This window comes from Schistocerca nitens, chromosome 6, assembly GCF_023898315.1.
Source record: "Schistocerca nitens isolate TAMUIC-IGC-003100 chromosome 6, iqSchNite1.1, whole genome shotgun sequence".
Classification (NCBI taxonomy): domain Eukaryota; kingdom Metazoa; phylum Arthropoda; class Insecta; order Orthoptera; family Acrididae; genus Schistocerca; species Schistocerca nitens.
Window position 1 is genome coordinate 137,373,847 of NC_064619.1, and position 16,526 is coordinate 137,390,372.

Sequence of the window (16,526 nt, forward strand, 5' to 3'; positions counted from 1 at the left end):
GCATGTTATTTCCTCTGCCAATATTTTCCCCTAGTTCTGATCGTTTCTTTTCTCATTCTGTTTGTAAGGATGTTTGTTGCACCTGAACATGAGATAGGACTCATTTTATCAGTCAATTTATGGTGTTCAGCTCATTGTGTGAAACTTCTGTGTATTGGTCCCTTTCCACTTCATTTTCTAGAAATTCATTGTACATCTCATCAGATCTCTTGAAATTGTAAATCGAGAAATGCTTCAACTAGGCATGATGCAAAATGACATCACCGAGCGGGGTGGCGCAGTGGTTAGACACTGGACTCGCATTCGGGAGGACGACGGTTCAATCCCGCGTCCGGCCATCCTGATTTAGGTTTTCCGTGATTTCCCTGAATCACTCCAGGCAAATGCCGGGATGGTTCCTCTGAAAGGGCACGGCCGACTTCCTTCCCAATCCTTCCCTAATCTGATGAGACCGATGACCACGCTGTCTGGTCTCCTTCCCCAAACCAACCAACCAACCAAAATGACATCAAAGACCTAACATATTTCAAAAGTACTAAGAAGCAGAAGAGGTCCTAGGACAAACTACTCCTTGAGCAGACAGTCACCCTCTGGACATAGAAGAGGAAGAAACTACCAGAAAATGTTTGGTCACTGCAAAAATATTAAATCCAATCTGTGCAAAAAGTTGAACTCTGCAGCCCCTTGCTTGATATAGAAACAAATAAGTAAATTGACCAATAAATAATTAAAAAAAATGCTGTACATGGGAAAATATGCTACTTTAAAAAGAGCCACTTTTGTTGTTACATTCCTTCAGTTGTTGCAGAAAAAGGCACATATGTAATTATCATATAAATGCATAAAATTAGTCAATAATGAAATTCAAACAATGACTTGTTTCCAGGCAAAACATGAAAACTTGGTTAAGATTTGATAGATGAAAAGTAATGCTTGCTGAAGCAAATGGCGTTTATTTACTAATGGAAAACCAAATCTACTGGTAATGTAAGAATGCCAGTTCAGTTTATGATGCAAGGTACTCTTTAATGCACACTATATCAGAATGAATTAGGTAGCAATTCCATTTCTGATACCGACATCAGCTATAACTTTTCACCCAGTCAGATATCCTAACTGAGTCCCAAATCAGAACATATCCATGCAAAAAAAATGTAAGATTAATGTTCCTTGTACAGTATTTTATGAAGAACTGAATAATGTAATTGACATCAGTATCCTTATTTAATTAAGTTAATGGTGAATCCAAAGTTCAGTGAACAGATTCTGCGTGTGCTTTGTAAAGGCATGTAGATCACCCCGTGAAGCAGTGCTGAAGGCACTGGGCTCACATTCAGGAGGAAAAAAATCTCCATTCTCGTCCAGCCATCCAGATTTCGTTTCCTTTGATTTTCCTGGATCATTGACACTGGAACAATGAATCTGTCCTGCCAAAATCTATGGGATCAGTGGTACAAGATATTTGCCTAATTTAATGGCTGATGGGATAGTGGACTGGCGAGTGGGGGGGATAGTGGATGGTAGACTGTTATTGCTGGGCTCCGTTTTAATTGTCAGACTATATTCCTTTGTTTGTTAACTGTCAGATTTGTAACTTATTAAGAGATGTGAGATGTATAGGCTGGACAGCTCATAATGTCAAGGATGCTTAACTCTCAGTACTGCTGATAGACAGATGTAAAAGCAAATTAACACAGAACCCCTAGGCTTGAGGAACAAGCTCATGCCTCAAGTATTCAGAAAAACAGAAAATGGAAAATAATTGGAGATGTGAAAATGAGGGGGGATGGGATGGGTATGGGGAGGGGGGGGGGGGGGGGCTATATCACTCAGATTGAAAGATCCATCTTGTATGAGGAAAAAAAGGAATAAAAAATTTTTCAGTTGTTTGCTGTTTTCTGTTCCAAAGAAGGGTCCTGTGACACTGTAAGCTAGAAGTACTATTAATACCCTAAGTTGTGTACATTGGCTGCTCTGGGAATTGTTCATCTTGAATGTAAGTATTGGCCTGCCCATCTGTCAGTTTGATCTGTTATATTTCTGAATGGACTTTTTCTTTTAACATAATTAGTAACTCAAAGGTTACAATACAATTTTATTTTATTTATTTATTTGGGGAAGGGAAGGAGGTGAATATTACTTTCACCTCCGGTGTTCTTTTTTGCGTCCATTTCAGAATGATTTGAATTCCGTATTAAAGCATAGGCCCAGGCCCCATTATTGATGAGCAATCCGTCAGATCAGACGATACTGAGAGTATACCATTGCCAATAGAATCAGTACTAGTAAAGTGTATGTTCTTCAAAACTCCATTAAGACTAATGACTGCTGGGTCTCTAGAGTTAAAGCTAAATACTGTTTCTTAATTTAATTAAATTTGTGCCTGAACAAATCGGTTGTGTCACTGGACTGCAAGTAAATTAAAAAGTAACTGTTTGATATTGCAAAGAAGTACTTTCTTTTTTCAGCCGAGTGATAAAAACACCAATGGAGATAGAAGTAATTCGTTACGCCAACAAGATTTCATCTGAAGCTCATATACAAATCATGAAAAAGATTCGTCCTGGTATGTATGAATATCAGTGTGAAGCCATATTCTTGGAGTACTGTTATTACGTGGGTGGCTGCCGTCATGTGGCTTACACATGCATCTGTGGATCTGGAAATAATGGTGCTGTGTTACATTACGGACATGCTTCAGCACCCAATAGCAAAAGAATCAATGATGGAGATATGTGGTAAGTTGTTGCTATGATTTGCTTGTTATATGGAATATAAATAAGTTTCATTATTTTAGACAGTTATTGATCATTTTGTTATGTTTTTATTATTGCTCATAAATACATTGTTTTGTTAGTGAGGCTAAAAGTGACTACTGTACATGTAGTTGTGTAACACATTGATTAAATATGTGTTTCTTCCCTGAAAAGCTTGTTTGATATGGGTGGTTCCTACTGTGGCTATGCATCAGACATCACTTGCTCATTCCCCGCTAATGGGAAGTTCACAAGAGATCAACGCCACATCTATAATGCAGTGTTGAAAGCCAATGATGCTGTCATGCAAGCTGCTAAACCCGGTAAAGTGGCATATTTTATATTTATCATGACACATTAATTATAAAAATACTGTATTCTTAACAATACAAAAATTATACAGGTGTGAGCTGGACTGATATGCACAGGCTGGCTAATCGTATTTTGCTGGAACAATTGCGTGACAAAGGGATATTAAAGGGTGATGTTGATGAAATGCTCAAGGTAACACTGTACAATGTGTGAAAACTACTTTAATTTATGTATTTTGAGTCTCATTATTCATTGGCTTAAAATGTTTTCCACAGGCTGGTATTGCTGCAATTTTCCAACCACATGGACTGGGACATTTCATGGGTTTGGATGTGCATGATGTGGGAGGCTATCTGCCTGGTCACCCAGAGCGCCCAGATGAGGCTGGAGTTAATAAGCTGAGAACGGCCAGGATTCTGGAGCCTGGAATGGTCTTGACTATTGAACCAGGATGTTACTTTATTGACACTGTAAGTTGCAGAAAAAGCTAAATCTTGAACAGACAGCAAAATTGTGATATGCACTATTTCTTATAGGCTCACTGATCATGTAGAATTAATTATGTAGACAAACTGTCTGAAATAGTACATTAAAAAATATGAAATTGTATCGATTTCTAATCATGATGTAGCGGAGCACTGACTGGCACATAGGCACACTGAAAGTAGACTGATATAATGAGCTATTGGATAGAGCCTGTCATCAAATGTAGATCAATTCACTGTCATATCCAGACTCTACGGCCCTACTGCGGTGGACAGTGATCTTCGCTGGGATGGGGTTACAGAGGAGGCATGTAGGGGGAAGGAGAGTGTAGTAACACTGTTCACGTTTACGTCGCACTTCACTTAGCGTAGACCGGGACTGTGTCCTAGGCATGCCCGATGTTCACTGACTGGGCACGGCCCGTGCTGCCGGAGTTGTTGTTGTTGTTGTTGTTGTTATGCCGGATGCCGGCAGAGGTCGCGTCCGAATTCTCGCGTGCCCTCTGGTGGACGGGACTCTACTTGCGGCAACTACCATCTGTGACGCGCCGTGCCAATGTGCGCCTCCCGCGATCTTTCTGGTGGCTACTGCACTCCTCCTCCTTCGGGGGGTGAAGCCACTGTGATCCACTGCGTCGGAAGGTGGAGTGTCGGGCAGGAGCGATGACCCCCACCTCCATTGGATGGCCGGAGTCGAGGGGATCTGCCAACCCTCGAGCCGGAACCTTAGAATACGGCTGGAAGTGACCCACACGAAGAGGCCCCCGTCGTCCCACAACCGGAGCCCGGGACAGAACGGGCGACAAGCTGTCGAACTCCGGATCCTGTTCCACCTCGGGAGGGGCAAGACCCAGTGGCGGGGACGAAGGGGAAGGGACGACCACAGGTGAACCAGCCTCCTGAGAAACTGGGCCTGCTAGGGGGGCCGGCTCTCGCTGGGGCATCTCGAACGATGGCGATGCCAGTGCTGGAGCTACTGGAGGCTGCCAAGGCTGAGAACCATCGCAGTGCGGCAGAGGCACAGCGGGGAGAGGAGGGAACGTCCCCTGTGAAACCAACACAGGTGCCGGCAATGGTGAAGCCGGTGTCCGAGAGGTCGGAGGGTGGGTGCCCGAACGTGGACGTAGCTGATTGTGGTGACGACGTACCACCTGGTCCCCCGCCTGCAAGGTATAGAGCCGGCGGCCATTTCGGCGCAGGACCACCGCCGGTATCCAACGTGGATTGCGACCAAACCCACGGGCCCAGACCGACATACCCAGTGGAAAGCCAGGTACTCCGTTTTGTGAAGACTGGCGAGGACCAGGCCGGAGGAGGTGCAGCAGAGTCCTAGGTTGGCACCCATGGAGGAGCTCTGCGGGGCTGCGTTCTCCCATTGGTGTGGTCCGGTATGCCGTCAAGAAAAATGTCAATGCTTCCTCTGCAGGAAATTCGTGCACATACTTTTTCGTCTGCGTCTTAAATGTGTGCACCATGCGCTCGGCTTCCCCATTCGATTGTGGATGGAAGGGGGGAGAGCAAACGTGCCGAATACCGAAGCGCCTACAAAAATCCTGGAAGGTCTGCGAAATAAACTGCGGTCCATTGTCTGAGACCAGGTTGATTAGCAGACCTTCCACAGAAAAGATTTTTGCTATTGCCTGGATTGCAACTTCTGAAGTGGTTGAGGAGCAGCGAACCACATATGGGAAGCAGGAATAAGCATCAATGATAATGAGCCAAAAGCCATTGAGAAACGGGCCCGCAAAATCGATGTGAACACGTTCCCATGCTTGGGTTGCCGGCGGCCATGAAGAGAATGCTGCCCTGGGAGATGCTTGTTGGCTCGCACACTGGGAACAGGCGGCCACCAAGTGCTCAATTTCTCTGTCAATACCGGGCCAGTACACATGTCTGCGAGCCAAGGTTTTAGTACGGGAAACACCCCAGTGCCCCGCATGTAATAACGTGAGGACCTCCCTTCGTAAACTTGCAGGAACAACCACGCGAGGAGCTGTATCATCGGTAGCCAGAAGGAGAACTCCTTCCAAGACCGAGAGGCGGTCTCGTAGAAGAAAATAATTACGAAGAGGGTCTGAGGCCCGGCCCGGAGGGCGGGATGACCATCCCTGCTGAATGAGGCGAACTACTTGCCGGAGAACCAGGTCAGCTGCCGTTTCCCTGGCGACTCGAGAACTAGTGATCGGGAAGCCATCAACCGCTTGGCGGGACGCCACATCCAAATGAAAACACATAATCTCCTCTCGATCGAACGTAGGATCCGGGCCCACCGGAAGACGGGAAAGAGCATCGGCGTTGGCATGCTGTCCTGTAGGGCGAAAATGAATGTCATAATGGTACTTAGAGAGGAACAAGGCCCAGCGCTGTAGTCTGTGGGCCGCCCTATCCGGAATCTGAGAGGCGGGACCAAATAACGATATTAACGGCTTATGGTCAGTGATTAACTGAAACTTCGTGCCATACAAGAAAGGGTGAAACTTGGTAACAGCGTAGGCAATGGCCAAAGCCTCTTTTTCCACCTGGGAGTAATGGGCCTGCGCAGGACTAAGCGTTTTAGACGCAAACGCCAGTGGTTGCTCGGAACCATCTGCGTTGCGATGGGCCAGGACCGCCCCCACCCCATACTGCGAAGCATCTGTAGCCAGGACCAACGGCTTATGGAGATCAAAAGTAGTCAAACAAGGGGCTGACGTGAGGAGGCCCTTCAACGAGGTGAACGCTCGCTCGCATGCAGGCGACCAATCAAAAGGAACACCCTTGTGCAGAAGGCAGTACAGGGGGTGGGCTATAGTGGAAGCCCTGGGAATGAACCGGTGGTAATAGGCTATCTTGCCTAAAAAAGCTTGTAACTCTTTCAGCGAAGCGGGCCGAGGAAGGTTGACGATACCTTGGACCAAACTTCCTAGTGGTTGGATGCCGTGCCGAGAGATGGTGTAGCCCACATACTCGATGGACGGTTGGAAGAAGGTTGACTTATGCAGGTTGCAACGCAAGCCCACAGACCTGAATTTGAGAAAGAGGGTGCAAAGGTTGTGCAAGTGTTCCTTCGTGCTGCGGCCTGTGACAATTATGTCATCCAGGTAATTAATACAATGAGGGATTGTCGACGTGACTTGCTCAAGATAACGCTGGAATATCGCCGGGGCACTGGATATTCCAAAGGCCAACCACTGGTATTGGTAAAGGCCAAACGGGGTGTTGACGACCGCCAGCCGTTTGGAGTCCTCATCAAGTGGTATCTGATGATAAGCCTCCGACAGATCGATTTTCGAAAAATATTGTCCTCCCGCCACGGCGGAGAACAATTCATCAGCACGAGGCAAAGGATAGGTGTCCACCACCAATTGGGAATTAATGGTGGCCTTGAAATCGCCACAAAGACGTAATTTTCCCGAGGGCTTCCTTACAATAACGAGGGGCGAAGCCCACTCACTGATAATAAATGGGAAGAACGACCCCTAGGGCTGTCAGCCGGTCTAGCTCTTCCTTTACCTGAGGGCGGAGAGCCAAGGGGATCTGCCTCGCGCGTAGAAAACGTGGGTGAGCTGACGCCTTCAACGTTAAGTGAGCTTCAAAATCTGAGGGAACTTCTTCGGAGACCAACTGTATGGTGTCAGCAATAGAAAAACCGAAAGCTTGAAAGGCATCCAGGCCAAAAAGGTTAGCGGAGCTCGCATCACTGACAACAATAAAAGTAATAGGCCGAGTGACTGATTTGTAAGTCACGTCGGTAGTGAATTGACCCAGTAGGGGAATGAACTGTTTACCATAACCGCGTAGACGCCGGTAAACTGGTGCCAACGGGGGCGATCCAAGGTCGGAATAAGTTTGTGCATTCAACAATGAAACTGCCGCGCCCGTATCTACTTGCAGTTGTAACCGGCGCGACCGAACAGACACCTCGATAAACAGTTTGCGTGCCGATGCGTCCGGAGCCGTGCCTGATGAAACTTCCTGAATGTCAACGTCCATGTCCTCTGTACCTGCTTCCTTCGATTCTTTTGAGGCTGAGCGGCAAACTTTAGCAATGTGACCTGTTTTATTACATTTGCGGCAAACGGCCCAACGCCGGGGGCACTCTGACCGATCATGATGTACGAGGGCAGTTCAATAAGTAATGCAACACATTTTTTTTCTGAAACAGGGGTTGTTTTATTCAGCATTGAAATACACCAGGTTATTCCCCAATCTTTTAGCTACACAACACTATTTTTCAACGTAATCTCCATTCAATGCTACGGCCTTACGCCACCTTGAAATGAGGGCCTGTATGCCTGCACGGTACCATTCCACTGGTCGATGTCGGAGCCAACGTCGTACTGCATCAATAACTTCTTCATCATCCGCGTAGTGCCTCCCACGGATTGCGTCCTTCATTGGGCCAAACATGTGGAAATCCGACGGTGCGAGATCGGGGCTGTAGGGTGCATGAGGAAGAACAGTCCACTGAAGTTTTGTGAGCTCCTCTCGGGTGCGAAGACTTGTGTGAGGTCTTGCGTTGTCATGAAGAAGGAGAAGTTTGTTCAGATTTTTGTGCTTACAAACACGCTGAAGTCGTTTCTTCAATTTCTGAAGAGTAGCACAATACACTTCAGAGTTGATCGTTTGACCATGGGGAAGGACATCGAACAGAATAACCCCTTCAGCGTCCCAGAAGACTGTAACCGTGACTTTACCGGCTGAGGGTATGGCTTTAAACTTTTTCTTGGTAGGGGAGTGGGTGTGGCGCCACTCCATTGATTGCCATTTTGTTTCAGGTTCGAAGTGATGAATCCATGTTTCATCGCCTGTAACAATCTTTGACAAGAAATTGTCACCCTCAGCCACATGACGAACAAGCAATTCCGCACAGATGGTTCTCCTTTGCTCTTTATGGTGTTCGGTTAGACAACGAGGGACCCAGCGGAAACAAACCTTTGAATATCCCAACTGGTGAACAATTGTGACAGCACTACCAAAAGAGATGTCAAGTTGAGCACTGAGTTGTTTGATGGTGATCCGTCGATCATCTCGAACGAGTGTGTTCGCACACTCCGCCATTGCAGGAGTCACAGCTGTGCACGGCCGGCCCGCACGCGGGAGATCAGACAGTCTTGCTTGACCTTGCGGCGATGATGACACACGCTTTGCCCAACGACTCACCGTGCTTTTGTCCACTGCCAGATCACCGTAGACATTCTGCAAGCGCCTATGAATATCTGAGATGCCCTGGTTTTCCGCCAAAAGAAACTCGATCACTGCCCGTTGTTTGCAACGCACATCCGTTACAGACGCCATTTTAACAGCTCCGTACAGGGCTGCCACCTGTCGGAAGTCAATGAAACTATACGAGATGAAGCGGGAATGTTTGAAAATATTCCACAAGAAATTTCCGGTTTTTTCAACCAAAATTGGCCGAGAAAAAAAATGTGTTGCATTACTTATTGAACTGCCCTCGTATATAGCACGACGCACAGGACGGCAACAGGGGCCGGCGGCCAGAATTCTGTTTACGCGCCGTGCGGGAGCGGCCGGATTGTACCACTCGCACGTTGTCCACCCCGGACACAGTGGACGCGACCGCGCCGCCCTGAACCTCCGCGACGTCGCACCACGCTTCCAGCTGTTGACCTGCTGCGTGAGAGACTTCATACGATTGAGCAATGGACAGGACTTCCTCGAGGGAAGGGTCTTCTAACTGCAGGGCCCATTGCCGGACCTCCCTATCAGGGGCCGAACGAACAATGACGTCGCGTACCATAACGTGGGCATACGACTCTCACGACTGCTCCGTGACAAAATGACACTTGCGACTAAGACCGTGCAGGGTGGCGGCCCACGGCCGGTAAGACTGATGGGGCTGTTTCTTGCATTGATAGAACTCGACCCTAGCCACCACAACATGCGTGCGGCGGCGATAATATGAAGACAGCAATGAACACAGTGCGTCAAAAGACAAGGACGAGGGTTCATGCAACGGCGCCAGCTGCCGCAAAACTTGATACAGCGAGGGAGGTATCCAAGACAAGAAGAGAGCACGACATACGTCCGCATCGGCAACATGAAACGCCTGGAAATGCTGCCGAAGGCGATGTTCATATGCGTCCCAATCCTCTGCCGTCTCGTCATACGGGGGAAAGGGTGGAGGGAACTGCGCCGGAGCAGACGGCGTGGAGAGCAACACCGGAAGCACTTGTTTCATGGTGGCCATGAGCTCCGTCTGCTGCGCAACCAAAACTCGCACCAAATCCTCCATGCCGTGGAGAAGCTGCGAAACCGCAACAACGACGCAACACGCGAAAGAACGACCCTACTCGTCGCCAATTGTGTAGTAACACTGTTCATGTTTACATCGCACTTCACTTAGCGTAGACCGGGACTGTGTCCTAGGCATGCCCGATGTTCACTGACTGGGCACAGCACGTGCTGCCGGAGTTGTTGTTGTTGTTGTTGTTGTTGTTATGCCGGCAGAGGTCGCGTCCGAATTCTCGCGTGCCCTCTGGTGGACGGGACTCTACTTGCGGCAACTACCGTCCGTGACGCGCCGTGCCAATGTGCGCCTCCCGCGATCTTTCTGGTGGCTACTGCAGAGAGGGTTAACAGAGTAGGCATGGAGGAAGATGCTATACTGCTGCCTGTGGGAGTGTGTACGGATGTGGCAGGGACAGGTTGGTGGGGCTGCTAGTTGCAGCATCGGGAGCCTGTGGTGCTGGGGAGAGGTGAGGGAAGAGAGAAATGGAAAGGATTACGCAGGTGCGCTGAGGGCGTAGCATGTGTGTCTTGGACTGGAGTGAGATCAGGGAAGGGGATAGAGGCAGTTGGGGACAGGGACTAGCGAAGGTTGGGAGGTGGGGAGAATTTATGGGAATGAAGTATAGTTTTAGGGGAGTTCCTACATGAACAATTTAAAGAAGTTGGTGTTGGTGGGAAGAATCCAGATGACACAGGCTGTGAAGCAATTGTTAAAGTCAAGCCTACCATATCAGGTGTCATGCTCATCAACTGGATGGTTCAGCTGCTTTTTGGCAACCAATTGGGGGTAGCCATACATGCGAGCAAACAGCTTGTTAGTGGGCACATGCATATAAAATCCCACACAATGGTTGCAGCTAAGCTGATAAGTCACATGGCTTCTTTCACAGATGGTCCTGCCTTTGATAGGATAGGAGATGCCAATGAGAGCAGTCATGTAAGAGGTAATGGGAAATGTATGGGACTGGATATAAAGTGGAAATATGAGCCACGGGGCATGAAGTTGGGAGCAGGGGTGGAATAGGGGTGGACAAGGAAGTTCATAGGTTGGGTGGGCAGCAGAATACCACTGTGGGCAAAGGGGTGGGAGGAGGATAGGGGGATGACGAGAGGTAGCTGAAACCCTGATGGAGAATGTGATTCAGTTGCTCCAGTTCTCGGTGGTACTGAGTCACAAGTGGGACTTCCTTTATGGCCAGCCAGTGATAATGGGGGATGGTAGATGACAGGAGAGTTTAAAGATACTGTTTGTAGAATGTTGTGGAAATAGAGACTACTGCACTACCAGAGAGACTGCACAGGTGCATATAGAGCAAAAGCAGCTCACACTTCTGTAAGAAGGGTCATATGTAAAGCCTACAGTAATTTTCAATCAGGAAATCCTAGGCAGTTCTGGGTCATATGTATAGTGGATCAAAGAATCCAAACCATATCTTTCATGGATTCATCCATGTCTAAACTGAAGACAGCAGACAGAAAGCAGAAATTTTAAATTTTACATTTACATTTGAAAATCAATTCACACAAGAGGCAACTACTGTACCGATGTTTGACTGCCACACAGACTCACAAGTAAGCAAAACTAATATGAGCTCACCTGGCATTAAAAAACAATTGAATCTACTTGCAACAAAGAACATATGAGGCCCTAATGGAATTCAAGTTAAATTTTACACTGAATATGCCACAGAAGTAGCTCCTTTCGTGGTTTTTATTTATCTTGAATTACTTGTGCAGCATACCACATCATCAACTGCAAACTAAGATGTGATCATGTGGAGTATCTTCGCAAATATGTCATTGGGTGGTGGACTATTTGACTAACAGAAACAAGTAAGCTGTACTGGATGGAAAATGTTCCATAGTAAAGCAACATTTGATGTGCCTCAAGGAAGCATAATAGGATTTCCAGATTTTCAGTTTTATATAAATGATTTATTGGCAGCACTGTAAGATTGTTCACTGGTGATAGAGTTGTATACAAGACAGTATCATCATTGGACAGTTGTAAGGAATTGCCAAAAGAATTGGATATTTTCTCTTGGTGTAATGTAAGACATCTCTCTTAATGGGAATAAATGTAAGATAATGCCTATGACAAGGGTGACAACGGTATATTATCTGGTCATAAGATTAATGGTGAACTTCTTGAGCATGTCACATCATGTAAGTATTTAGGAGTAATATTAAGAAGTGCATGAAATAAGACAATCAGATCAAATCAGGATTAGGGATAGTGAATGGAAGACTTAGATTTGATGTAAGGGTTATGTGAAAATGCAGTTCATTTTTGAAGGAAATAATGTACAAGACACTAGTGCAACTAATAGTAGAATAGTTTTCCAGTGTTTGGAATCCCTATCAAACAGGCATGACAGCAGACATAGAACAAATTCAAAGATGTGCTGCTAGGATTGTAACAGATTAGCATAGCCCATACAAAAGAGATTTTTATGTGATTTTCCGATAAACATAATGCATACGGTGACATCTCATCAGCTCTTTCATTTATCTGTAGTGGTAATATGAGTTCATCCTCTTCATTAAGGAGGCTTCTGATATGCTGATCCATACCTTTGCCCAGGCTTCAATATTTCTCTCTTTTACCTGTCTTTCTTTGTTTATTTTTTTCCACTTCCTAGCAGCTGTTTCAACTGTTGTTACTATGGAGCTCTGTCTTACAGATAAATTAACACTACAAGTTGCACACATTGAAAATCACTAAGTTAGAATGGATAATGCTTTGAAACTTATGGTAATTATCCATCAAGTAAGCTTTACAGAAGCGTTCAGATGCAAACTACACTGTGGATGTTGCAACCATGGGTGGGGTGAGGTATCAGTCAGACTAATGTGTGAACACAAACATATTCATATTCGCCTGTACAAAGTCAGACATTTCACTGCAACTGCAGTACTACACTGAGGTGGCAAAAATCGTGGGATACCTCCTAATATTGTGTTGGACCTCATTTTGCCTGGTGTGGTGTACGCAACTCGACATGGCATGGACTCTTCAAGTCGTTGGAAGCACCATACAGGAATAGTGAGCCATGGTTCCTCAGTAGCCATCCATAATTGCAAAAGTGTTGCCAGTGCTGGGTTTTGGTGCACGAACTGACCTCTCGATTATGTCCCACATATATTTGATGTGATTCATGTTGGGCTATCATTAGCTCAAATTGTCCAGGATGTTCTTCAAACCACTTGTGAACTGTTGTGACTTGGTGACATAACATTGTCATTTTGGGAACTTGGGGTCCATGAGTGGCTGCAAATGCTCTCCAGGTAATGAAACATAACCAGTTCCCATCAGTGATCAGTTCAGTTGGACCAAAGGGCCCATTGTGTTCCATGTAAACACAGCCCATACCATTGTGGAACCACCACCAGCTTGCACAGTGCCTTTTTGAGAACTTGGATCTGTAGCCTTGTGGGGTCTGCACTACACTCAAACCCTACCGTGAGGACTCATCTGGCCAAGCCACAGTTTTGCACTTGTCTAGGGTCCAAGGTCATGAGGCTACGAGAGATGCTGCAGTTGATGTGCTGTAAGCAAAGGCACTTGCATTCCTCGTCTGCTACCATAACCCATTAATGCCGCACTGTCCTAACGGATATGCTCGTTGTACATCCCACATTGATTTCTGCTATTATTTCACATAGTGTTGCTTATCTGTTAGTATTGTCAACTCTATGGAAACGCCACTGCTCTCTATTATTAAGTGAAGTCAGTTGTCTGTGGTGAGAGGTAATGCACGACATTTAGTATTCTCGGCACACTCTTGACATTGTGAGTCTCAGAATATTGGATACCCTAATGATTTTGAAATGGAATGTCCCATGAGTCTAGCTCCAAGTACCATTCCACATTCAAAGTCTGTTGATTCCCATTGTGTGGCCACAATCACGCCAGAAAGCTTTTTGCATGAATCACCTGAGTACACACGACACCTCCACCAGTTCACTGCCCTGTTGTACCTTGTGTATGTGATACTAATGCCATCTGTTTATGTTACGTGATACTAATGGATTGGGTAGGGTTGTTTGGGGGAAGAGACCAAACAGCGAGGTCATCGGTCTCATCGGATTTGGGAAGAATGGGGAAGGAGGTCAGCCATGCCCTTTCAAAGGAACCATCCCAGCATTTGCCTGGAGCAATTTAGGGAAATCACAGAAAACCTAAATCAGGGTGGCCGGATGTGGGATTGAACTGTAGTCCTCCCGAATACGAGTCCAGTGTGCTAACCAGTGCACCACCTCGCTCGGTCATGATACTAATGCTATCTGCTTATGTGCACATCACTGTTCCATGTCTTTTGTCACATTGGTGTGTAGTTACACTTGAATGTTGAAGAAAATGATGATGAAATAATATTTAAAGCTTACAGATCAATGATTCATGATCCATTTTACACTTTATTTGGTACTTTCTCAGTTCTCTGCTTTCATACTTCTGTCTCTTTTTCTCTTTCTCTCTTCTGTTTCTCACCTCTGTTTCCTTTTTGATTTGTTTGTCTCGTATCTTTGTTTCCTTCTTTATCTCCCTCGAGCATGATTTGTTGTAGTCAAACTGATGTTACTCTTATAATTTGTAAACAATTTGATGTTATACAACTATTTATATATATTTCATTCACAATATGATTCACATTTCACATTATCCTTAACACATCTCTATTCTTCTTTGTTGCTTTAGAATATTACAGAAAGTTAAGAACCAAGAAATTCTGGCATTATCAGGTACATTCAATTATTTGCATAGTACACTTACATTCCCACTAACTTTTCTTCACTTACATTTTCAGGTAAAACCTTATTTCTTAAAAAGATTATTGATCACATATTCTCAATATATAAAGCACATGCACTATAGGTTTTGTAGCATAATATATCTCCTATATTTCATTGCGAGTTTGCTCCAGTTTGGTACCATTTTTGTTTAAGACTTTTACAGCGTGACTGTCATATTTTAAGTACTGAAAAATGATACTTAAATATTGTGTTTTCTTTTTTTCTTTTAGTTACTTGATCGAGCACTGTCTAACCCAGAACAATCTAAATTTCTTGTACGGGAAGAAATAGATAGACTGAGGGGCTTTGGCGGTGTACGAATTGAGGATGATGTTGTCGTAACAGAGACTGGTGTCATCAACCTCACCAAAGTTCCTCGCACGTGAGTACAGTGGACTTTCTGTTCTGTGTATAGGTTACATTATATGGGAATTTTCTTTAATCATGTTTTTATTTGCATACTTATTCCAGGGTTAAGGAAATTGAGGAGACTATGGCATCAGGTCATAAGGAGGAAACCACTGCACCCAAAGAGGCACATCCACACAAAGTGAAGTGTCAAAAAATACTCTGAAACATGTAACTGTCTACAAAAATATTACTGTATTTCTAAATGAAATTTATTGTGCTTCTACTATGGTGCACTGAGCACTATTCCATTTTTGCAGTATCTGATCCTCTCGAATGGTGATCAATTATCTATGCACTGAATTTACAAGTGCCATAAGGTGAATTAATTACAAATATTTTAAATATGATGGTGATGAATATTTTTGCTATAAATTTATGTATGTAAAACTAAAAATGTAAGGGACAAAATAAAAAGGGTTAATTGTTTCTCATTTTATGCAAGATGTCTGTCTAACAGCTAGAAATAAAATTTGTGTAGTATTACTTCCAAAAATTTTGAGATCCCTTTCTTTAAATAGAATTAATTTGTCATTTAAGGGAAATCAAGATTGACTATTGTGTACCACAGAGACCTTTGGAAGTCTTGAGACACAAATACAAGAGTAATTTTCCTCAGTGAACAGAACTAAACATATGCAGAAAGACTCATTGATAAACTTCCGTCTGAAAGCATGTTTGAGATTAGTAGTGTGCAGAAAGTGTTAGCAGACATAGATGTTTTCGTGAAGGGAATCGCAAAGAATATTGACAATAAATGTGATATAGGGCCACGTGGAAGTTGAATGCCCACTGGAACAAATGGATCTTGACACCACAGTGCCGCACTCGCCGAGTGAGTGCGCCATCATCTCGCTACATGAATACACTGACCAAAAGTGTCCCTCACAGTCGGCATAAATACTGTCACACCTCAACTGCTCAGTCTGTCGTGTACTTTGTCTGATAACGTTTGTTATTGTCTGCACCATACTACTGACTACTTGCTGATGACTTCACTTGATATTGATTTTCCTCTCTGGTCTCAATTTGGATTGTGGCTTGTACTTGATCTGTTGACAGTGTTGTGTCGAAAGTTTGTCACACTTCGTTGTAACCTAGACTGCTATTGCCTTGCTCTTGTCTGGTCTGGCATTTGTCTGCCCTGTTGCTCAACTCTGGTGTGGGTTTGAGTCCCGATCACAGGCGGTCTTCCCGTCTTTTGTCATCATCATTTCTCACCTATTTTGACATGTGCACCAGTATCTGACAACTCACAGATATAGCTATTGGCGACGAGGTAAACGGAAGCTATTTCATTCCATGGAAGCTAAATTGTTTAGCCTGCTTGAGAAACAAAAGCAACTGCTGCACTAGCAGCAGATACAGTTGGACTTCTGACAAAAGTCGCTTCAGCTCTTAGAAGACAAACTTCATTTGCAGGAGGCCGCTGCGCCGTAGGGACTGAGCCCCCCTCCCCTTTGACATCGCTTTCTGTCCTCCATTGTTTCCTCCTTTTAGCGGCGCAACGGAGCATTGGGACGCTTATTTGCATCGTCTG

General features: G+C 45.1%; 1 protein-coding gene across 2 annotated transcripts in view; it reads left to right on the forward strand.

Annotated features, from left to right (window-relative positions):
* The window catches only part of LOC126263704 (xaa-Pro dipeptidase), a 926,801-nt gene extending 911,381 nt beyond the window's left edge, over positions 1-15,420 (forward strand). For both annotated transcript variants that reach the window (XM_049960847.1, XM_049960845.1), the window contains exons 7-12: positions 2,469-2,738; positions 2,931-3,079; positions 3,160-3,260; positions 3,344-3,538; positions 14,809-14,960; positions 15,050-15,420. In XM_049960847.1, the coding sequence (XP_049816804.1) occupies positions 2,469-2,738; positions 2,931-3,079; positions 3,160-3,260; positions 3,344-3,538; positions 14,809-14,960; positions 15,050-15,152 (970 nt within the window). In that variant the 3' untranslated portion in view covers positions 15,153-15,420. The remainder of the gene's footprint in view (positions 1-2,468; positions 2,739-2,930; positions 3,080-3,159; positions 3,261-3,343; positions 3,539-14,808; positions 14,961-15,049) is intronic.
* The last annotated feature ends 1,106 nt before the right edge of the window (positions 15,421-16,526 follow it).